At 40.2% G+C, this 24,841-nt stretch overlaps 1 protein-coding gene across 2 annotated transcripts; it reads left to right on the top strand.

The window, feature by feature from the left end:
- The first annotated feature begins 4,388 nt into the window (after window positions 1-4,388).
- ces3 (carboxylesterase 3) lies at window positions 4,389-22,846 on the top strand. Of its 2 annotated transcripts, none has more exons than XM_085778340.1 (13): window positions 4,389-4,480; window positions 5,412-5,610; window positions 5,710-5,848; window positions 6,087-6,220; window positions 7,003-7,156; window positions 7,268-7,372; window positions 10,419-10,520; window positions 11,135-11,275; window positions 11,437-11,517; window positions 20,998-21,139; window positions 21,235-21,384; window positions 21,486-21,558; window positions 22,619-22,846. In XM_085778340.1, exons 1-13 carry the CDS (start codon window positions 4,414-4,416, stop codon window positions 22,800-22,802), a joined length of 1,671 nt encoding a protein of 556 aa, XP_085634466.1. In that variant the 5' UTR covers window positions 4,389-4,413; the 3' UTR covers window positions 22,803-22,846. The 2 variants fall into 2 exon arrangements, with proteins under 2 accessions (XP_085634466.1, XP_085634465.1); XM_085778339.1 differs by having other exon boundaries at window positions 5,409-5,610.
- The last annotated feature ends 1,995 nt before the right edge of the window (window positions 22,847-24,841 follow it).

The raw sequence follows: 24,841 nt of genomic DNA, 5'->3' as shown, positions 1-24,841 counted from the left end.
AAAAGGTGATATAATCCTCTTCTTTTTCACTGGTCAGATATTATTCCCTCGATAGCTTGGTTTTGTTATGACCAAATACCTGCAACTGTTACAGTTACTCTTAATATATGTTACAAGATCAGGGGCACATGGGACAACACTCTCACCTATAGAGGGTATAGCCTATGTTACCGCTTCACTGCCACTCTCTCTGGAGCTCTGGTAACAACAGCAGCCAGTTAGAAGCAAGGAGGCTCTGGCTGTCTGTTTAATCAAATAGAAATAGTGCAGATCTCAGGTTAACATTCAAAGAAATACTGCATAGTGGCATGCTGGGTCTGGGTGGGCGGGGCTTGAAATACGATTTGGGGGTAGTGACTGATTTGTTGTGACATCACAAAGTTACAGAAGTCCTAATGGCTGGTTTCAAGGCTCAGTTTTTGTAAACAGGCTGTGTGCATTTCATTGTGGACTGAGGCCTTGACACTGTACTTTCAACCTAAAGCCAAAAATCTAGACCTGCATTATAATAAAAAAAGATAATGGAAATCTACCTTTATACAGCATGGGACCTTCAAGTATTTTGTATCATTCATATCAGCCATCAGATTCTCACTGGAGTGGACTCGTTTTTTCTCGGAAGATAATTTGACTTGTCTCAGCAGGAAAAGTAGGGTGTAATTAATGACATTAATTATAGATAGCTGCTTTCCATTTGACTGAGGCAGTTCCAGGACCTACTTCTGTACATGATGGGACTTAGGTATGTAATAGAATTGAGCAATCATTCATGTTAATAGTTGCACATGTGTTTTACCTTCTGTGACAGATGAATATTTCTGCTGATATTTATTGCTCCTTGCTCAAGCTACTGTTCTGCTGCAGTTAAGTGAACTGCAGCATCATTGTGGGGTGAATTCACCATGTAGCAGAGGGATGTTGACTATTTTACCACACCATGGCCTTGTGCCAGGTTCATAGAGCTCACTGTGTTTGTTCTGCTTGATGGAACATGATGTTTTTCTGCTGATTATGGAAAGGCAAACACAGCATCGTCAAACCTGACCTCTGGGGTGGAAGACCAAATTGACAGTCATGGATCTGCTCTCTGATCACATCAGTCATTTGAAGATTATTGGCAACACCAACACCTTTAACACCTGCAGCTTCTGACAGCTCTGATTGTACCGTGAAGGCTTCTTAGTGTAACTTGCTAGCTAGGTGCTTTTGGAAGACTTAGTATAATTGTGAATGCAAGCAGAGCAGTCTTCCTGATTAAATTGTACAAAGCTTAATTTTTCTTTAACACGTGCAACATATTTTTTGCTCTACTGCTCGACATGTCATGTACTGTACTGTACACATACTGATCTTTTAAGTGTAACTCTTCACAGTTTACCCACAATTCTTAGTTCTGTGACACTTAACTGAAGTAAACATGAACATCAATTTCTACTTTTTACAGACCAATTTAGACTAATTGTAATCACTTCCTCCTCAGTCTGTGTGTGTCTGATAACAATAATCCGATCAGATGTGAAGACTAGACTTCCAGTCTAATGAGTCGTCTGCCCGTGGCAGTAATTCAAAATCACCTTGTAGTGTTCTGTTGCTCAAGAAAAAAAAACTTTTTAATATGCCTGATCTTTATCTTTATCTTTACTGTCTCTAGCTTTATTGAGGCCTTATTAAATACTTAATTGATCATTTGTAATGCATTTGTACTACATCGATATGAAACGGTATAAACAGCGATAAATATTTTTATTTTTACACCTGGGATTGTGTTTTTGTCCCATGGACCAACAGTTATCATAAAATTGTACAGAGCAGACAATTTGACAACAGTGTTCAGTGCAGCTGAGGAAATACTGGACTCTGTAGCAGTCTGGTCACACACTCTGCAGTGCTTATAGCATATTCAGAGTAAAGTCACATTTACAGGGAAATAGTGTTTTGTTAGATGATGATGTAAGCCTGGTCACTGAAGGTGGTGGAGAGGTGAAGTCAACACTTTGTTGCCTCAGACTTAGTCTGTGATCCATTTTGAAGTGACAGTGTGAGTGATCACACTGCTGCTGAGGCTGTTAAGGTGTATTTACGCTTAGTTTTGTCAGATTATGTTATGATCATAGAATACCTCCCCAGGACATTCAGTATATGAGCCATAATAAACCAATTGCTTTATGCTTGTTCCTAGATGGCTGTGTTAAAGCAGTGATCACAGCAGAGAGAGGGGGCAGAGATATTATTAATGGTTCTTCTTATACTTTTCCTGCAGTGACAAGTCAAAATGAAAAAAGTAAATAACAAATGTTTTCTCTTTTATCTGTTTGGTCAGGGGGACAAAGCTGATACAAAGCTGAGGATGAATTTGAGAAGTGTTTTTTTCCAGGGGAGGAAGAAAGTCCAGCCTCTCCACCTGTCAAAGGAACCAAGACTATAATTGAAGGTGCACAGATTCCTGATGCCCTGATGGCACATCCCTGCACCATATTACTTGGCCTCATCTACATAATGAATTTGAGCTACCCGAGTGAACTTAAATACACTTTTGATGCACGGCTAAAAATATTAATGGAGACTGAGCCAAAGCAAGTGATACACTAGGTTTTCAGTGCGAGTGTCAAGCTGGAAGAATCTGATAAGTCTGAGGCAGCGTTTTGGAAACAGCTTGTCATGGTCTGGCTTAATACTTGTATTTAACTACTTGACAAATTAGTTCAGCCTTGATTAAAAAAAAAAAAAAACTTGCAGTGTGGTTACTTAGATAAGTCAGTAGGAGATTGGTTGAAGAGAACAAAACCTTCATTTTAAGACTGGCTTTTATTAGAAACAGGCCTATAGTTCTAATTTCCTCCACTACATGAAACACTATACATTCACAAGACGCTTCGCCTTAAGTGAGTAGAATTTGTTTTTATTGTAATGACCCCATGAGCAATAGTAATAATAGTAGGCTATACATAATAACACACATATGAACAAATACGACCTGGACAACTATACAAAACAGTATTACAGACTACAGAGCAGCAAGTGCTTTTTCAAGCGTCTTCTGTAACATTGTGAGGAAATACAGTTTTTTTGTTAGATGGAAGAAGTAATTCTATTGTTTGGTGCCCTGAAATCTTATTAAAAACTGAACTCTACAACTGAAAAGTCAAAATAAATACATAAAATATCCATGGCTGTAACATTTGTTACCCATGTCTTTTGTATTAAATTAGATCATTTTGTGTTTGGTTTGTGATATTTGTTTTGAACCAACATCTCCAAAGCAACCACAGCAATAATAAAGAACAAAACAAACAGTTATAGTTAAAACAGTTATTGTGTAGCTAATGTGAATGGTAACATCAGAGTTAGAACCAACAGCAACACTGGCCAATGTTTGACGATGAAGAGGTAGTGACAGGGTTTTATAGTAAAGCACGGCATTGTGTAACAGCATTAGCATGTACATAAGTTGTCTTGTTGGGGTTCAGATTTATGTTAGTAAAAGACCCATGGTGGCTTTTGAGAGGATTGTTCACTGTTGAACTCATTTCCATGAGTAGACCACAACCAAACTACCTGTCACCTGTTTTGTCTCTCAAAGACGAGTAATGTCAGAGTTGTGGTCTATCATTATCTGTGGATTCCAGTCATTTTTGTGTACCATTGTTTTATTTCAGGCAGCAGGATGGTGTAGGTGGGGTTAGGTCAAAAATATTTTGGACTACCTTTTAGCTTCAAGATTACTCAAAATCAGCATGATCTTTGCCAGTAGGATTTTTGTTTCAGAAATATTTCACCATACAAACTATGTGTATCTCTATTGTCAGTTTACATTTCACATTTTCAAGTCTAATCTTATTCAGTGCCTTTAAACCAAACTGGTTCCCAGTCCCTACAAGTAGATGGTCAAAGAGCAGGCTTTTGTAAATTGTGACTCAGCGTCCAGAGTCCTGCTGAATTGGAGGTTAAATCAATGAAGAGAGTACTATTTATGCTCTGCTGTTGTGACACAATATACTTGTTTACGAAGTGTCTGTGTGTCTCTGTGTGTGCGTGTGTGAGGATGAGGTTGATTGGAAGTGCATGTGTGTGTTTTCACGTGTTTGTCTGAGTACTTGTACTGTTGTATTATCTTTGTGAGGACTTGTCTGAATTTGTGGACATTGTGGTATTTTGACTTGTCCCTGTCGCCACAAGGCTCCGTATGAGGGCTAAAGACTGGGTTACATGGTCGGGGGCCAGCTGTGATACTTAAGGTTAAGGTAGGGGAATAAGCACTGTGTCATGTCCTCACAAAGATAGAAACATGTGTGTGTGTGTGAGAGAGAGAGAGAGAGTGAGGGGAGGTACCAGAGGGCCGGGATAGAGGCAGAGGGCTATTTCTGTGGAAGTACACTGCAATTCTTTCTGTCTTTTCTTTGAGTCCGAGTCAGGATGAGAACAGCGTTGCTCTTTGTTTATCTGCTTCCTGCACTGACAGAGATAGCTCAGGCAACACCAGGTAAGAAAACACTGCATCTACCTATTACAGCAGGACACTCTGATGCACTGGCCGGCTGGAGTAGCAGACAGATGCATTTTGACTAGTTTTGTAATATTTTTGGAGCCAAAAGAAAACAAGGGCAAAAGCTACAAAAGAAATTGCATTTGAAGGATTTCCATGTCTTTAATATTTTATTGATTCACATTGAAACATTGCCAAGTGGCTAAAGCAAACCTTGTTCACAAGCTACCAATAACAGCTTTCCTGTAGCTTCACAACTGTATGTGGGGTTTGTCCTGAGTCTTTAAGGGATTTCTTGAAACAATAACTGGATTATGGGATATTCGAAACCCAACAGCTAATCCCTGGATTGACATAATTGTTAGTTTGCCTTGTTTGTTTTTACACCTGCACCTCCAGGAAATGTTGATAGTCAATGTAAAATATACTTCACAAACAGACAGAACAGCATGTATTTTAGTATGTACACTGAAACTACTTCAGAGTTTGTAACATCACAAAAACTGATCATGCAAGTACATTTAACACTTCACGAGAAGTGTAGTGTCACAACATTTTACAATAATGGAGACATATGCATTATTATAATTATCATTATTATTATTATTTGTAGTAGTAGTAGTAGTACACAGCTGTTGTCTTTTAGTCATCTCAACAAATTAACTATACACAAAGCAGAGACTTTATTATATAACAATGAAATGATTTTCATGATCATTTCAGCAGACATGACCTCATTCAAGCTTGTTTCTCTGAGTCTCTGCAAGATAACTTTGGTATTTGAAACAGTAAAGGATCTAAATAAAGTTTAGCATACCTTGGAGAATGTCTAGCAGTAAAGTAACATACAATACACACAATACTACACATCGACTGTAACCTTGCAGAAATCTCAAACACACTAAATACACACTTGTATCTTCAGCAGGGAGCATTGACCTTGTGGTTCAGCTGAAAAATGGCCGCATCAGAGGAGAATATGTGACCGTGAAAGGCACGGAGAGGAGGGTGAAGCAATACCTGGGAATCCCTTTCGCCCGGCCCCCAGTGGGGCCCCTCCGCCTCGCTGCTCCCCAGGATGTACAGCCTTGGGAGGGGGAGAGAGACGGCACACGACAGCCCCCCATGTAATACTGGATAAAACTTGAATTACTAGATTGACATAACATTTTTTTTCTCCCTGTGTGACACAGAATTCACACTTCTTCTCTCTCTGTTTATCTCAGGTGCATCCAGGATCCAGAAATAGTTGTGAATGTTTCGAGGACCATGTCCATGCAATACACTTTACCAGAGCTCTCAGAGGATTGTCTGTATCTAAACGTATACACTCCAGCTGAAGCAACAAAAACAGACAGACTGCCGGTGGGTAAAGGAGACAGTCTGTATATACAGGGGTGCACAAAAATATTATTAATATTAGCCAATACAATTCAACTGATATTTCAGTGGCTTTACGTTTATATTTCAACTGTTTACATCTTACATGTCGTGTTGTGTTGTGTTGTGTTGTGTTGTGTTGTGTTGTGTTGTGTTGTGTTGTGTTGTGTTGTGTTGTGTTGTGTTGTGTTGTGTTGTGTTGTGTTGTGTTGTGTTGTGTCAGGTGATGGTGTGGATCCATGGAGGAGGTCTGTCAATGGGCGCAGCCTCTCAGTATGACGGTTCTCCTTTGGCTGCTTATGAAAACATAGTCATGGTTATTATTCAGTATCGTCTGGGCATTCTGGGATTCCTGAGGTAAGAAATGTGTTGATAATCACATTTCTGTCATAGGTTTCAATTAAAGGGATAGTTCACCCAAAATTCAAATTTCACTCATTATCTACTCACCCTCATGTCGACTAAGAGCTGTGAGAAGTTTCAGAGTCCTCCGTTCCTTCTCTGAGTTACGGGGGGTCCGTGCAGCAGTATTTGTCCATATAATGGTTGCCAATGGATACCAACTTTCTTCGTCCAAAAAGACACACCCAAAAACATCCAAATACCTCCATACTGCTCGTCTGTAATGTCCCTCTTGTGTTGAAGCCCCGACATGAGAAATTGTTCCGAAAAAATTAAATAAGTCTATATTTTAAGCTTGTTTGTAGCGGAAGCTCCCAGTGTCTCGGTTCACTGCTCTTCCTGTGTCAACTGGCGGAACAATTTCTCATGTCGGGCTTCAATACAAGAGGGACATTATAGACGAGCAGTATGGAGGTATTTGGATGTTTTTTGGTGTGTAATTTTGGATGAAGAAAGTTGGTATCCATTGACAACCATTATATGGACAAATACTGCTGTGCGGACCCCCCCCCCCCCACCCCGTAACTCAGAGAAGCCACGGAGGACACGGAAAATTCTCACAGCTCTTAGTCGACATGAGGGTGAGTAGATAATGAGTGAAATTTGAATTTTGGGTGAACTATCCCTTTAAAGACATATGTATACACTGAGACCAACCAGTGTATCACAGTGACTGTTTTCTAAATAGAAAGATTCTCCAAAACATCCAAAGTGTCTTGACTTTTCCTGTCCCAAAGCACCGGGGATGAACATGCTCGGGGGAACTGGGGCTTCTTGGATCAGCTGGCAGCTCTGAGATGGGTGAGAGAAAATATTGAAGCGTTTGGAGGTGATCCTGGAGCTGTCACAGTCGCTGGAGAATCTGCAGGAGGAATCAGTGCCTCCATGCTGGTAAAGAAAACTGATCACTGGATCAGTGCCACCAGGAATGTGATTTCAAACACACATGTTGAATATTGCTATGGGAGTCACATATTTGTATTTATCTTTCCTTATGACCAGACTCTGTCTCCACAAGCCAAAGGGTTGTTTCACAGGGCAATTTTTCAAAGTGGCGTGGCAACACTTGGAACCTACACCACCAGCCATCCTCTGGGTTATGCCAAGGTACAGTATGTAATATGTAAACTACATTCATTGTTTTGAGCAAGCACATTCAGGAACACCATACTAATACTAGGTGGCCTGTGCCCACCACAGCCTCAAGTTTCTCTTGACAGAAGTCTTTTATACTGTTTGTGTTGAGTTGAGTTGAGTTGAGATTACTTTATTTATCCCATAGGGCAATTCTGTTTCTACAGCTGACCACCGCACCAAAATCACATACACAAGCATACATACAATTGAGGAGGAAAGTGCAAGGACAGTGCAAATTTGAGATCAAGTAAGATAAAAGTACAAAAATATAATAAATACATGAGAGGGCAATATACGTAAAAACACATTGTCAACAACAGTACTAAAAACTACAGCTTCACGCCAGCTGAGCATTCAACAAACTAATGGCAGAAGGCACAAAAGACCTATATAATGATTGGTCTTCCTGAGAGGCTGCATGTAACGTCGTCCTGATGGCATCAAGCTAAATTCACTGGGAGACCCGTCTTTCCCAAAGGGAGTTCCAGTCAGTAAGTTGGGTGCCAGTAATTTTTGAGCAGACTTTCACAATGTTATTTAAACAGTTCCTGTCCTTCACTGCCAGACTGTTAAACCAGCAGATGAAAGAGAAAGTAAGGAGGCTCTCAATGTATGCAGAGTACACAGTACATAAAATAGAATTGGAGACCCCGAAGGAACTGATTCTCCTCAATAAATGAAGAGAATCAGTTCCTTCCTACATAATGTGAAGCACTCTGTGTACGTGTACTATGATGGGTGCTATATAAATAAAGTTTTACTTACTTACTAAGTAGCAGCCTACCGGGCGTGATCCTTTACTGTAACCATCCAAGGTTTTATGCACTGCATTGCTCTTATATGACTGGCTGAGTAGATAATTGCCTGAATTATGAGTTTGTAGCAGCAGTACATTAAACTGCATTGATTTTTTGTTTTGCTGTTCATGGGCAGTGGATTGAGACAACAACAAAGTGTTTAATATGATTGCCTCATGAAGTTTTGAGGTTGTGGGTTTCTTATAGTTCTGGTCTCAAATAAGGAGAAAATGTACACTCTAACAAATGATGTGCTGGCTCAACGAAAAAAAAATTGAGGTAACAATTTCCATGGATATTTTTAAGTTATTTCAACTTAGCTAGTATCAAGTACATGCCACAAGACTTCTCTAGTTAGGCCAACTTAATTACTTAAGTACAAGCAACATGATTTCCCTTGTCCTCTACAAGCTTATTTAAGTCAAACCAACTTAATTTTAATTGTGTTAAAATTACCTCTTTTAGTTATTCTAACTTATTTATTTTCATTTCATTCTACTCAGAAATGTCCATGGAAATTGTTACCTCAAGTAGTAAGAACTTATTTATCTAAGTCAGAATATATCACACATTGAACTTTCAGTTTGATCTAACTGTTTATTCAAAGACAAGTCAGCATCTCACTCTACAGCAACAGGACTGAGTGTATATGATATTTAAAAAAAAAAAAAAGTAGCATTCATAAAATAAATGAATGAAACTTACAATATAAAATATCCCTTTAAAACAGTCTTTTGAACACAGCATACAATAAATTAGGAAACTTACAATATAAAATAGCCTTTTAAAACAGTCTTTTGAACACAGTCTGAACATTTTGACAGTCATACTCTTGAGACTGATTTTCCCATGAATGTTGACTCCAGGGCAGGCTGACAGTGGTGATCTGTTTTAATTCTTGGTTTATCTGAATAAAAAGAAAAGGCACAAATAAGTACAACATGCTAATTTATACAATTTGCACACAAACTACTGCAAAGAAATGGCAGTGCACACTCATGCTATTCTAACAACTAGCTTATAACTAGTCCTGTGGCATCTCAACAATATTTGTTTGTCAACACAGTTGACAACTGCTGACAGAGAAACAGCATCTAGTGGTGAAAAACGATTTCTTGTAGCCTACTAACTGTACTGATAGCTGTTGTAAATAAAACGAGTCAAGATTGTACTCACCAAGCTGTAAAGTTTGCAAATGGGTGTCTCCAACTCTGTGCTCTGGTCACTGGTGTCTTTCCAATCCTGTGCTTCCAACAGGCATGCCGCATGGTTCGCACTAAACATGTACTAGCAGGTTAGCCTTGTACTCAACTTCTAACAAAATACAGACACAGATTTTTAAGTTGTGCTAACTGAATACACCTCTATGTTAAGTTAAAGCAGAAATATCTGTTCAAAATTCATGTATTATTGAGTTACGACAATTTTATTTATTTTCATTTAGACCAACTTATCAAATTAAGTTATCAACTCATTATAATGTATATGCATAACAAACTTAATTTTTTAAGCAGAAAAAGCTCTTGATTTTCAGCTCAAACTAACCCCATAGGTGCTTCTTGTCTCTGCTTGTTGTGTGATGAAAACAACAACAGAAAGGTTAGCTCTGTTCAGGTTGCAAGGGCTACTATAGTTAGTAAAAAAAAAAAGTCAAATTTTTTTTTTTTTTTTTTTATCGTGTCATATCAGGGGCTTAACTCTAGTCATAAACTCATAGTTTGGTCTCCGGAGCTAGACAGACGGAGCTGTGCAGCTGTTAAATATTGATTTGTCTATGTGGGGAAAGTGTGTGAAGGGTAAGGAATGACAGAAATCTACTTTCAGTGTGGAAAAGCAGTTTCACCTTTATCACTATGAAAAACATCAACAGACCTGAGACTTCCAATAACAATGTAATTTCACATTTTTCCAGCAGAGGGAGTGAGGAAGCTTCTTAACAAGAAGCAAATCTGCTAAATATTTATACAAGAATACTTGACTTAGTGATTGTTTGGCTCCAGGTGTTAGGTGTTAATGGCACAGATTGAAAAGCAGAGTCATTACTGCTGCTGATCAACAAAACATCAAATCCTTGCTGTTTATATTATTTATACTTTATATGCACATGGCAACCTCCAATAGAGTGAAACTAAGGATTTTAACTACTAACAGAGAACTGCTGAATTAGGGTATGCTTCATTGTATTTAAGATTTTCATTCACTCTTCTTCTCATACCTAGATTGTTGCCAACTTGACTGGATGTGACCGGAGCAGTACAGAGGAACTGGTCGAGTGTATGAAAGGAAAAAGTAAAGAAGAGTTAGTTGAAGCAACCAAAAAGGTAAATGGTCTTAAGATATACAAGCAGAGGTTAGAGATATCGTTTAATTTGATAGTCTTTATTGTGTTTTATTCTATCTCACATATCCTGGCTCCCGACTGAAACACTAACTGGGTTTCAGTCAGATAAAGAGGCCAAAACGAATCAGAATCTCAGCTTTTGAGTTTTACAACGTGTCAGTGTGAATTATGGAGGAATAACTATAGACCAAGCCTTTGTTTGTTTTTCAAATTAGCTTGTGTAAAGAAAATCAATACTAACTTTAGCCACAAGATGGCAGTATGTGGACACCTGCCTCACAACCATGTGAGAATGATTCACTTTTATTAGGAACACCACAGAAACACTGCACACCAACTGTTCTTCATGTCATTGAACAAGAAGTTGGAAATCTTACTCTGAGACTCCCCTCCATGTGACTATATCACATCATATAGAGATGTCCTAAGATAAAATAAAACTTTATTGTCTATTATATTTGCATAATGGTATATTTGTCTGAAAAACCACAAATATGTAAACCACACACATATATAGAGTGATTCCTAACAGTGTAGTGTCGTTTTAGTTTTGCTTCATCATAATCTTGACTTACTGTTGTGTCTTGTGTTCAGATGAGGATTTACTTGGGAGCTGTGGTGGATGGTGTGTTTATCACTGATACAGCAGAGGAGCTTCTCAAGAGGAAAGAGGTGTTAAAGGTTCCAGTGATATTGGGAATTACCAACCATGAGTTTGGATGGATTTTGCCTCAGGTGACACAGATCTCAGTTCTCTCATTTCAAATGCTCAGACATAACAGACTCTGTCACAATGTCACTGTCAGCTGTGATCCATGCTTGTTGCTCAGTCTTTAGATGACTCTGTGGTGGCTTTGTGGAATGAACCCTGACACATTGTTTCATGTTGATCTCAGAGCTTTGCTCCACCTGGCTGGGAGAGGGGGATGGACAGAGAGTCGGTGCTGGCAGTCGTCAACATGTTCAATCCTGAAGGGGTGAGCTCAGTATTGATGAGGATGATGATGGTTGAATGATGAACACGCAAATCTTACAGTAATGGTAGTTTTCAATGACAAGTCAATATACTTAATTCATTCCCAAAATTAACTCAGGGGGATGATTTACAAACAGAAATGCACACAACAAATCATTAATACAAAAATCTAAAACAGGCCAGAAATAATTCAAAAATAAAATTAAAAAGGTAATGTCAGGGAAAGGTTGAGATCTACAGGAGATAATGCTTATGACCAACCTACCTCTGAGTACCAATGTGAAAAACTGCAAAGCAACATTATCTCATAAAGTGCCAAATGTTTTACCTTGACTCGTCTTCAGTATAAACCTTCTGCTTTTTATGCAAGAAACCAACCATTCCTGTTCCTTCAAAACATGTTCAAAGTCATTCAAAACAGAATATTATTTGGCTTTTCCACAAAAAGGTTCCTCTCCCTCTATGAACACTCCCAGAATTTTTGAAAATAAAGATATTATTGATTTCTGAAGTTAAAAGGCTAAACACAAGATGTCTCCCGCATCACTGAATCAGTGTATATTAAGCCAGTGTATATTAGGTTTCCACTTCCTACATTGTACCTGTGTAAGATGTGCATTGAACCATGTTTGTCTGCCCAAGTAATCCCAAATGAACCCGTTAAACACTAATTCATTGTGAGCAGCAGAGAAGCTTTGCTACTTCGGACAATGAAAGTAAAAACTTTCTATGTTTTCTATGTTCTTCTATGTTCTACCAACACTTTGTGTGGTAAGTAAATAAGGGACTGTTCGTTATTTATCATCAGTGCCACCGGAGGGATTCACGGGACTTTTTTTTTTTTTTACATGACCCCCCTGTCGGAGTCAGTACATTTTAACATGACCCTGCATTAAGCCTTATCAAAAGATACATGACCCCCCCCCCCCAGCCATCGACACGATCGCATCACGTAGCGCGTGACACTACATTATTTCATTTTGACAACCATGTGTGCAACACCTTCTCATCACAATGCCATTTATCAGCTGTTATTAAAATCCAACTTATCAATAACAGAATCGCGATTTTGGACCAGCTCACATTACACAACAAGCCATTAACAATTAATCCACACTCAAACCGAAGCAACAATAATGTGAACTGCACTCAACAACGTATTATTACAAGGTTTACGACAGATATGATAGACAAAAGTGTGTGTGTGTGTGTGTGTGTGTGTGTGTGTGTGTGTGTGTGTGTGTGTGTGTAAGAAAGAGAGAGAGAGAGAGAGAGAGAGAGAGAAAGTAGGTAAAACCTGTTAGCTGTTAGCTACCGTAGCTCAGGCGTCGGTCTCCCGTCAGGTAAAAGCTACCGTTTACTCCTCAAATGAAGCTCATGAAGTTGTCCTCTCCGGTACAGTTATCCATCACTGCTGTTGAATTAGCCGCTAAACTGCTGGACGCTAAAACCGAGGGGGCGTCTGTTTGTTTACAATTCACGAAAGTAACGTGAACGTACGTGCTGCTCAGACTATGTAGAGTTACGCAATGAGGCAGGCAGGCAGGCAGCGTAGCCTCTGTACGGTACTGAAGTTAAACTCACTCACCCATAAAAGACGTGCTAAGCCGCGGGCGAAACCCTTATTGAGTTCTTGGTGAAGCGGTTAGCATCTTCGCCTGCGGTGCGGGAGACTCGGGTTCGAACCCCACTCAGGGCAGACCAGAGCAATATAAAACTAGAAAATTTCCTCTCGGGAAATTTTGAATGGGCCACGGGAGCTACTGCGGGTTGTGCCATCTCTGTCAACATGGGAATCAAACCCACGATCTTAAGGTCAAGACAGAGCTGATCAGACAGACACATGATCATCTTTCTATAAGCACTGATATGGAGGAGCTGTAACCACATTAGGTTACCTGTGTGTGTGTGTGTGTGTGTGTGTGTGTGTGTGTGTGTGTGTGTGTGTGTGTGACACCAACAAGGTTTAACTTTAAAACCAGATTAAATCATGGTTTAAGTTTAAATTCTGTTGCACGTTAACTGTGTTTTAATCACATGAAGGTGTGTGTGTGTTTGTGTGTGTGTGTGTGTGTGTGACTGTAATCACATGAAGCTGGCTCTAGAGTCTGTGTGTGTGTGTGTGTGTGTGTGTGTGTGACTGTAATCACATGAAGCTGGCTCTAGAGTCTGTGTGTGTGTGTGTGTGTGACTGACTTGTCACATAGTTAGTTAGTAGCTGCATCCTGTGTCAGTCTGATTTAGCTGTGTCTGTGTTTATAAACATTTAAACGAGCGCCAGGTGGATTGTTTATGAAGTTAACGAGCCCTGGCCTGAGGATCAAAGAGGTTACCACGGCGATAGGGGCCCCCGCAGGCTGAGACAGACAGAAACGTGGAGAAAAACAGCCATTTTCTGCCTCTAAACCGGCCTCACAATTAGGCTTAGCATGACAAAACGGTAACTCCTATCAGAACAAAACACAGATCAACGTTGCTCTAAGGACTTACTGAAAATTTCGGTACGATTTGGTGTTTCTACAGTAAATATTTTGGCGACGCTGGCAGTTTTAAAACATCAGGCCGTTCTGCTCCTCTCAGAAAATATTTGTATTGGACTCAATGAGGAGCAGAGACAGACGTGGCCGCACTCAGAGGCTGATTCTGTCAATTCTGTAAGTCTCTCTGATATTTTGAGCACATGACATGAGAGATAACAAGTTTGTCTTACAAATTCTGAAAAAATTATGTCTGTAGAGTGTAAATTGTGGCCGTGGTGGCAATTTATCCAGAAAAAATACAGAATGTTTCTTCACTCTCTCCCACTCTAACCGATGATGTCACGCACTCTGACACGAACATTCCATGCAATACACACCCATTATAAACTCATAATTTCTCCAAAAATGATCATGGTCATTGATCAGGGATTGATCAAAAACTATATGACCTATCAAAACGTGGAGTAATACGACAATACACAAGACTTGTGTCTACTGTTTAAAGTTTAAATGGAGTCTCTAGGTGAAAGTATGCCTGAGCAGTAGACGTTTGTTAAACTCCAATGATTGGTCTTTTTCGCTCTTTTTTTTCCGCCCGTCCCATTGACTTACATGCAAAATTTTTGCGCAGTTTTTCGCGACTACGTCGCGAAAAATTCGTAAACAGTTGAGAAAAGTAATAGCACCCCGATCCCGATCAAACCGCACGTTTTGATATATAATTTGTCCTGCAACTCGAAGTAGCGAATCGAAAATCGTCCGGAAGTGGAAAAATAACTAGAAAAAACATTTCCAAGAATGGAAATGGTGTGAATGCTTCCAGCAATGCTGAATGAGCTGAAGAAATTGTTGAAAGAAAGAAAGAAAGAAAGAAAGAAAGAAAGATTGAAACAAGAGAGAAAAAAGAAAAGGACAGAAAGAAAGAAAGAAAGAAAGAAAGAAAGAAAGAAAGAAAGAAAGAATCAATCAAACAAACAAAGAAGTAAAAAGACAGAAATGGAGTGAAAGAAAGAAAGAAAGAAAGAAAGAAAGAAAGAAAGAAAGAAAGAAAGAAAGAAAGAAATGGAGTAAAAACAAAGGAAGAGAAAAGGAGTAGAAAGAAAGAAAGAAACAATCAAACAAACAAAGAAGTAAAAAGACAGAAATGGAGTGAAAGAAAGAAAGAAAGAAATGGAGTAAAAACAAAGGAAGAGAAAAGGAATAGAAAGAAAGAAAGAAACAGTCAAACAAACAAAGAAGTAAAAAGACAGAAATGGAGTGAAAGAAAGAAAGAAAGAAGAAAAAGAGAGAGGGGGATGATAGATAGAAAGAGGTAGATGGATGGATGGATGGATGGATGGATAGAGAGGGAAGGATATAAAAAGTTACGTAAAATACAAATGAAGGAGTAGAAGAAAGAAAGAAAGAAAAAAAGGAGACAGAGGGGTTAAAAAATAGGGAGGGGTAGAGATAGATAGATAGATAGATAGATAGATAGATAGATAGATAGATAGATAGATAGATAGATAGATAGATAGATAGATAGATAGATAGATAGGACACATGTTAAAAGCTGCATCCTATATCCCAGGCTCCACCTGTAATTGCACTACTATTAATAGAGTTGGAAAGACTAAACATCTGAACTTAAATTCATGAGAAAAATATAAATTGTTGGAGATGTTTACATCAAAAGTATAAAGTAATTGAGAGCCTGATGAATTTGAGCTGAAAACCTGTGTGTGTGTCTGGGTGTGTGAGTCTGGCGGTCTCTCTGTCTGCGTGTACTGTACATGTGCAGAAAGTAAAACTGTTGATAAGCGCCACAGAACTCCTCTCTCCCTAATGATCTGATTGATTACACCTGTGTGGCAGCCTGCCCTCAGAAGTTACCATGGCGACTACCATGCTTACATTTTACTGTGTGGAACAGTGTTGTGTTTGTGTGTTTGTGTATGTGTGCATGTGTGACTGTGTGTGAGTGTCTGTGTGTGTCTGTCTGTGTGAGTGTGATGCCTGTGTTTGTGCGTGGACATCCTCTGTCAGTCTGGTTTATCATGTGTGTGTGTGGGGCTGTGTTTAAAAACATCTTAACGAGCGGCCAGGCTGCACCTGACCTGTTCTATTTATAGACATGATAACGAGCTGGCCCCAACAGCTGGACCAACTGCACACAGAGCAGAGCAGAGCAGAGAGATTTGAGCTCTGTGCAGCTTCCCAAAACAGCCCAGTAAAAGAGAACCGTAACTCTTATCAGAATGTGGCCATGACTACTGGGAGAGGAGACCTTCCTGAGCACATTGATGTGCATTAAATGTTTGTAGGGCAAAAACTTTTCTTGCCGTCGCAAGGTAGAAAAGGGGGGCATTTCTGTTTTTCTAAAAAAATCAGCTCCTACTTTTATATTGAAGTGGATGAGCCACTGGAGCGGGTCTAGCTGCACAATTAGGCTCACTGAGACAATTCTGTAAGTCTGTCTGCTGTTTTGAGTACATCAGATGAGACACGACAAGTGTGGCTACAAACCGGTGAGGAAATCATGTGTCTAGAGTTTAATTTGTGGCCGTGCTGGCAATTTATCCAGAAAAAATCCTGAATGTTTTTTCGATCCCTCTCACTCTAACGATGATGTCACTCACTCTAAGCCCTGCTCGTTAAACGCAATACACAACCATTATAAAGTTGGATTTTGTGAAAAATTTTAATGATTTTAAAACAGCCAACAATCTAAAACTGTTGAAGATATCAATAAGATGAGTCATACGGGAATAGATTAAAAGTTTGTCTACAATTTAAAAGACAAATGGAGTCTGTGGGAGAAAGTATGCTGACGTTTTAGAGGTTCAAAGAAGTAAGAAGATTTTAAAAGTTTGAAGACGTTTTCAATGCATTCCTATGGGAAAAAAATTGCTGAAAAAGTTAAATATTTTAAAAAGTATAAATAGTATAAAAGAGAAAAGTCATAGCACCCTTGCCCTGAAAAAGCCACACGTTTTGATATATGAATGGTTGAAATAGCACAAAGTATGAAGGAGTAGAAGATGTCTGAAAAAGGGTGAAAGTAGTAAGAATAATAAGTATAAAGAAAATGGCCGAACTGAATAACAATAGTGTGAATGCTTCCAGCATTCACACTAATAATAACTAGAAAAAGCATTTCCAAGAATGGAAATGGTGTGACTGCTGACAGCAACTGAACGCTGTTGCAGAATTAGCAAATAGTGCAAGCAGTGATCACCATACAAATGTTTGACCAAGGTCGGAATCGAACCCACATCCTCATGGTCATTAGACTTCCACTCTGCCTCTAGGCCACAGTGCACACACAGTTGCAGAGACTGTTGTCTGTTAATGATCTGCACACTGTCAACATCAAGAAAGCTTGAGAGTCAAGCTTGAATGACTTAGAATGAAAATGTCTGTGAATTTCAGGCTGAGCACTAACCATATGGCCACAGAGAACCTGAGTTACAATGAGCTTTATACTATGAGGAATCAAAGACTGTCCAATGACAGCTGAATAATTGGAATCAAAAGTCAAGCAATGAAGTGAAAAGACTGAGGCAGGAATCGAACCCATGACCATATGATCACTAAACCTTTACTCTGCCACTCGGCTACAGAGAGCACACTGCTTTCAAAACTGTTGTCATTCATTGTAATGTGATGATGTGCTGCAAACTGGTATGAGTAATCAAGGAGATAACAAACACCTGTAACCAATTGAAGGCGGGGGAGGAGAGCAGAATTCAACATAACATAACAAGAGTTCTTCCCTTGGATTCGAACCAGTGACCTTAGGGTTGGCAAGCAGTTACCCTACCCCCTACACTATAGTGGAGTTGTGAAGAAGAGAGGTTGAGACTTTGATGAATGTGAGATTTTTTGTGAAAAAGTTAAATATTTGAAAAAGTATAAATAGTTAAAAAGAGAAAAGTAATGCCGATAAAGTTCAAAAAAAGCTGCACGTTTTGATATATGAATTGTTGAAATAGCACAAAGTATGAAGGACTAGAAGAAGACCGTAAAAAGGCGGAAGAAAATGGCCAAACAGAAGAACAATAGTGTGACTGCTTCAGCAGTCACACTAATAAGAAAAAATCCACACAATAACAGTTTCGCCCGGGCACTGGTCCCTGCAGCTATTTCATAGCTGTTGGGACCAGTGCCCGGTGCCCGGTGCGATTGCCCGTGGCCCTAATAACGTTGTGATTTAGGGGCCGTTGCTCTCATTGTCATCAGTGCTTGCAGCTTTGAAATGTCCCGTTTTTGTTTTGTTTTTGTTTTTTTGCGAGCATTGCAGTGTCCTCCAGACAAAATGTTGAATGACCCCCCCTCGCTGACCTTTTTTTTTTTAGTGGACCCACCCCTCAACAAAGAATATTATGACATGACCCCCCCCCATTTTCCTCCGGTGGCCCATTCCATAAATAACGAACGGTCCCTAAGTAAAATGTATGTATGTAGCATCTCTCATAGATAAAGATCACAAAATGCTTCACAATCGGCGCGTTTCCACTGCAGGAACTTGGGGGTAATTTTACGGGGCCAGCCCCCTTGGTGTGGAACCTCCCCCACAGGGCCGCTTACAGGAACCTTTACAGGGCCGAACGGAGTCCCTGCCTGGGGGTAGGTACTCGGATCGGCCCTGAAGAAGTCCTGGTGGGGCTTGAGATTTACTCTGTGCTGATTGGTCAGACTCAAAGCAGGATCATGTGACGCTAAGAGAAAGCCCCGAAATAAGCTGCATTTTTATAACCCAACATTACTGCAAACGGAAAAACGGCCAGAAAAAAGAGAGAATAAGTCAGTAAAAGACGAGAGTAGCAGTAGGCCTGGTAAAAAAAAAAAAAAGAGTGGTAAATAGGCGATCGTGGGATTACGTGACGATCGAGACAGCATTTTTTTCTTTTTTTAGAAAGAGTCTGTACTGACAGAAAAAAACAACAACAAGAGCAGTAAAAAAACAAAACAAAACAAAAACACTGCACAACGACCACACCATAATCGAAACTGTTGCACGTCGCCATCAGAGCCCGGTGGGTCCTGTCTGCAGTGGAGACACGGCCACTGAGAGGGCCGAGTGAGAGGACGGTTCCTGTAGAAGTTCCTACCCCCTCCTTTTACCAGGAACTCCTGCAGTGGAAACGCGGCTAATGAATATCAATACAGAGAAATAAAATGAGACACATAAGAACAGATGTATTAAATTAGACAGCCATAAAAACCTTAATCTAACAGTCTTCAGTTGCTTTTTAAAAGAATGGACAGACTTGAGGCAGCATAACAGGGGATGCAGTGCACTCCAATGTTTGGGTGTCACTGCTTAAAAGGATCACTCCCCTCTGGTCTTAAAGTGAGTATGTGGACCCACTAAGCAGTCTCTGATCTGATCACCTCAGTGTGAGGTTTTAACAAATCAGAGATGTAAAAAATGAACTGTTTACCAGTAAAGTAAGGCTAAAACAGGTGTGATGTGTACTCTTTTGCTTGTGCAAGTTTAAAGGGATAGTATCATTTTTTAAAAGTGGGGTTGTATGATCTACAAATAGCCCTTAAAGGGATAGTTCAACATTTTGGCAAATTGGCCCATTGCCATAATTGCTATAGTCATAGCAGTAGGTTCGTTACCTTTAATTGTAGGTGTAAGCTATTTTTAGTACAGCGGAGCGCAGCAGCTGGCTGCTCAGAGCTACGCTATGGAGGCTAAGGGAATTTCTTGGTTTCCCTCATTAAACTCATCAAATACAAAATCCCAAAACTCCACAGCGCTTTTGTAGACAAGTTGTGAGCTGCACAACCACCACGCTATGAGATAATGACGGAACGATACGAAACGGAGCCGTTTTCGAGGTAAATTCATACAAAACCGCTGATGCGCGTTGCGTTCAGGGACAGTTTTTCAGCAAGCAGTCTCCGTATTTACCCTGTATTTACCTCGAAAACGGCTCCGTTTCGTATCGTTCCGTCATTATCTCATAGCGTGGTGGTTGTGCAGGTCACAACTTGTCTACAAAAGCGCTGTGGAGTTTTGGGATGTTGAATTTGATGAGTTTAATGAGGGAAACCAAGAAATTCCCTTAGCCTCCATAGCGTAGCTCTGAGCAGCCAGCTGCTGCGCTCCGCCGTACTGAAAATAGCTTACACCTACAATTAAAGGTAATGAACCTACTGCTATGACTATAGCGATTATGGCAATGGGCCAATTTGCCAAAATGTTGAACTATCCCTTTAAGTACTTTAATTGCAGTAGAAGACTCTCTGCACTCCTCCTGTTAGCAACGCCAGCCCATAGCCCTGCCCAGAGATTTACAACATACAGTGTTGTGAACAGACCCAAAGAAATGGCCTATTTTCACGGCCTAAAAGAGGTTTTACCTGAAAAAAAAATACACAGTTCCATTGTTCACTATGATATCATTTTTTCCAGCCCCTCAAAGTGCAGGAAAAACGCAGTTTTTATTTGGATCTAACCAACTCACGTATCCCTCAGCCCAGGGTTAGCGCCCGCCGATCAGCAGTTGGTTAGGTCCAAATAAAACTGTCTTTTTCCTGCACTTTGAGGGGCTGGAAAAATTATATTATAGCGAACAATGGAACTGTGTATATTTTTCAGGTAAAACCTCTTTTAGGCCGCGAAAATAGGCCGTTTCTTTGGGTCTGTTCACAACACTATATGTTGTAAATCTCTGGGCAGGGCTATGGGCTGGCTTTGCTAACGGGAGGAGTGCAAAGAGTCTTCTACTGCAATTAAAGTACTTAGGGGCTATTTGTAGATCATACAACCCCACTTTAAAAAAATGATACTATCCCTTTAACGCCTTGCCACAAAGATCTGAACAACCTGGAGATGGTCAAGTTCTTTTTTATCCAGGCAAATCAAAACACACAATAATCTAAACAAGATACAGTAAAAGTATGAATGATCATCTCAAATTTTGCCTTCGACACCAGTGTTTGTAGTTTGGTGACTGATAAGAGGTCAGCTCTACCTGACAGTTCCACGTCTCCTCCTGCTCCAGGCCTCTGGTGCCAACACCCTGATTGCAGATGAATACCTGAAAGACAGTAAAACACCAGAGGACATCAGAGACGGATTCACTGAGATGATAGGGGACCTGCTAATGACACTGCCTGTTGTCAAAGTGGCTGGATACCACCTAGGTCAGTGATGCTCGATTCTTTATTTTATCATTTCACCCGTCTTGACCTTTATCCTTCATCTCAACACGCGCGCACACCTCTTGTCTTGTTTTTAGACGCAGGTGTTCCAGTTTACATGTACGAGTTTGTGCACCGTGCTGAGATACACAAACACACCAGACCCAGCTTTGTTAAGGCAGATCATGCAGATGATGTCGGCTTTGTGTTTGGGGGATGTTTCTGGAATGGACTTATCAGGATCATAGGTAGGTGTCATATGATCTGGTCTAGATACTTAGACCTAACACATGATAAGTTGATTCTATAATAATAGGTACAATTTAAACTCCTCTTGTCTCATCTTCAGGCAACGTCACCAAGGATGATGAGAGACTTTGTAGGACCATGATGGCATACTGGGCCAATTTTGCCCGTACAGGGTGAGTAAACACTTAGAAAAACTGAGTCATTGAAACAGCACTAATGAATATTCTTAAATTGGCAACAGAAAAAAAGTACGAAGGAACATGGAGGTGTCATCTACAGAGACAAAACCACAGAGAACGATTAGGTTCAGCTCTATGGAGATTAAAGCATCTTCTCATCACATCACTCTCATCAGTAACACAGTACAGATTTAAAGGGATAGTTCACCAAAAATTCAAATTTCACTCATTATCTACTCACCCTCATGTCGACTAAGAGCTGTGAGAATTTTCAGAGTCCTCCGTCCCTTCTCTGAGTTACGGGGGGGTCTGCGCAGTATTTGTCCATATAATGGTTGTGAATGGATACCAACTTTCTTCGTCCAAAAAGACACACCAAAAAACATCCAAATACCTCCATACTGCTCGTCTGTAATGTCCCTCTTGTATTGAAGCCCCGACATGAGAAATTGTTCCGCCGCTGCTCTTTCTGACACAGGAAGAGCAGTGAACCGAGACACTGGGAGCTTCCGCTACAAACAAGCTTAAAATATAGACTTATTTAATTTTTTCGGAACAATTTCTCATGTCGGGGCTTCAACACAAGAGGGACATTACAGACGAGCAGTATGGAGGTATTTGGATGTTTTTGGGTGTGTCTTTTTGGACGAAGAAAGTTGGTATCCATTGACAACCATTATATGGACAAATACTGCTGCACGGACCCCCCCGTAACTCAGAGAAGGAACGGAGGACTCTGAAAATTCTCACAGCTCTTAGTTGACATGAGGGTGAGTAGATAATGAGTGAAATTTGAATTTTGGGTGAACTATCCCTTTAATAATTACACTGTGCCAACCACCAAACCCTAACCCTAACCCTAGTGGAGCAATCAGCAGATTTAGCACATTTAAAAACACATTAATTTAATGCAAATGTTGCTCTGCTAAAATGATAACATTAGTTAGCATAGCTAACTACTTTATTAAGTAATATGGCAGTACTCTGTTGGGTTTGTTTGTTTTGTTTTTTGTTTAAAACTGACATTTATTTAAAAGACTGAATGTCTCCTCAGCTCTCCTGATGGTCCTGGTCTGGTCAGCTGGCCTCAGTACTCTGGACAGAAGCAGGAGTACATGGAGCTGGGCCTGATGCAGACAGTGAAACAAAAACTGAAGAAGGACAGAGTCCACTTTGCCACTGTTGTCCTCCCTCAGAAGCTGCAACAGTTAGCTGCAGCTGCTAAACCTGGGAAGTGATCCCTGGAAGATCCCACACTACTGATTCTGTTCATCCCAAGTTTGACTTGATGTTTCCAGTGAAACTGATTTCCTATTTATTCCCAAATATTTAGCCAAATACATTTGATTGAGCCAAGGAAATTCATACTTCCAGTACAATGTAATTATATTGCTTGTTCTCATAAAATAATGAAATGTTTCTAAAATGATATAGCCTATTCAAACAAGAATCAAGGGAAATGACCATGGAATTTGTGCATTATCTGAGGTGAACAAGTGAAAGAAACATAAAAAATTAAGGAAAAATAAATAAATAAATAAAATGAGTGTACAAATGATTAACTTGAAAGAAATTGTCAAAGAAATATATGTGCATGAGTAAAATAATACAACGTGAGTATTAGTAAAGCCTAGTCTGAGTCAGAAGTAGGCCTACATGAGTTAACCCAGGATTAGTGGTCTTCTACATTGATTTTCTTTTTTCAGCTTCCATTTCCTTTCAATTATCCTTTTTATTCGCAAATATTAAAATAATCCCTCATGACCTTCGTCAAACTGGTTTCTTTGACTCGATGCTGCTAGGGGGGGGGGTTCCAGTGCCTTCATTGCGAAGAAAACAACTTGACGCAGCACCACGGCTGCTCGGCCGCGCTTATTGGCTGAGCTGCTCGTTGACGTCATTGGGTTCTCCCCCTCGTAGTGTGCTCCTGTGTTTGCGCCTGCGCAGTCCTGAGTCCAGACCTGAGACCACGGTCTCCAGCAGCAGCGGCAGCAGCGACGTCCAAACAGTGAAGAGCAGCCCCGTCTCTGCAGGTAGGCAGCCCCCACGTACGTAGCACAACTTGTTACTCATATTCTGCTGTTCCTAAAACACCACGTCAGTCATTCGGAACTTGTTCTGGTGAGATTTCTAAACGCCGTTTTTACTCCTACCATCTCAATTAGTAGGAAGGCTCTGCTTAACTGCGCCTCATTTAGCCTATTTCTTCTTTGCGTCATGTTTTTTTTCTTTCTCATTTGCCAACCGTACTGGTTTAATTGGAGCTGCTTCGCCGTGCGGTGTGTGTGAGTGGTGTCTGGAGCCCAGACTGACAGTGGTATCCCCCGTTTCCCTCAACATGGCTCCACAGTCACGTTCACATCAGCGCCGTCAACATTACAGGAAACGTCAGCGTTTGTTCAGTGGTGCTTCCTACCTCAGCTGTCAGGAGCCCAGTGCCGCACGGTCCAGCTGCCCCAGACACATTATGGTCTGCATCGTGCGACTACATGCGCCTGTTATTTATTTAGCTATCTATTATTGCACGTTTTTAACTTTTCGTAGGTTATCTCTTTCAATGGGAACCAAACCTCATTCATTAAGTTCGTAATTTGAATGTGGCCTAGTTATTGACACAGCTAAATGCTGAACAAAATGAAGCTCGAAGCCTCATGCTCATTGTTACTGAGGCATGTTCATATTCGGCGTTTGTATCATCCACCAACAGCAATGCATTCATAGGAAGTGATAACTTTTTCATTCATCCATATGTAAGTTCAACCAACAAACTCGCGTTTGCGAGGTTCTATTTGATATAAAATATATATATATATATATATATAATTAAGCAGCTGCCTGTTATTTGCATTGCATTTCGTTTACATCTGTTAGGTTTGCTGACGCAGATTTTTAATGCAGTTTGGTGATGTGATGTCCAGTAGCTGAAATGAGCCCAAGAGTTCAATATGCAGCTGATTTACATACAGTGTGTATCATTCTGCATTATTAGCAAATCACTGCACATATACAGATCTTTAACCATTTTTCAACATAGTTGGGCTTCAGACACTGTGTTTGCTTTTCTCTTGGAGGAAAACTTCCCTCCTTTTTTTATAGCATCCATCACTCATATCACCCTGACTCTGCAGTGTTTGTTTAGTTGCCTGGTTCTCCATGTTTGTGCCTATCAGTAACAGTGAGCTTATCTTTAGTACCATCCTTCCTCTTGGCATCCTCGTCCAGTAAGGTCATGAAAGATGGAGCTCTGGCTTGAAATATTTCTCTCGGTATGAGAAGG

Source organism: Trachurus japonicus, chromosome 6, assembly GCF_045865225.1.
Source record: "Trachurus japonicus isolate A0001 chromosome 6, Traja_1.0".
NCBI classification, from domain to species: domain Eukaryota; kingdom Metazoa; phylum Chordata; class Actinopteri; order Carangiformes; family Carangidae; genus Trachurus; species Trachurus japonicus.
This window is presented reverse-complemented; position numbering and strand designations above follow the sequence as displayed.

Coding starts and splice junctions, on each gene's coding strand:
- ces3 (XM_085778339.1), top strand. CDS start 4,414: ATGAGAACAGCGTTGCTCTTTGTTTATCTGCTTCCTGCACTGACAGAG. Junction 5,611..5,709: donor GGCACACGACAGCCCCCCAT/GTAATACTGGAT, acceptor TGTTTATCTCAG/GTGCATCCAGGATCCAGAAA. Junction 21,559..22,618: donor GCCAATTTTGCCCGTACAGG/GTGAGTAAACAC, acceptor ATGTCTCCTCAG/CTCTCCTGATGGTCCTGGTC.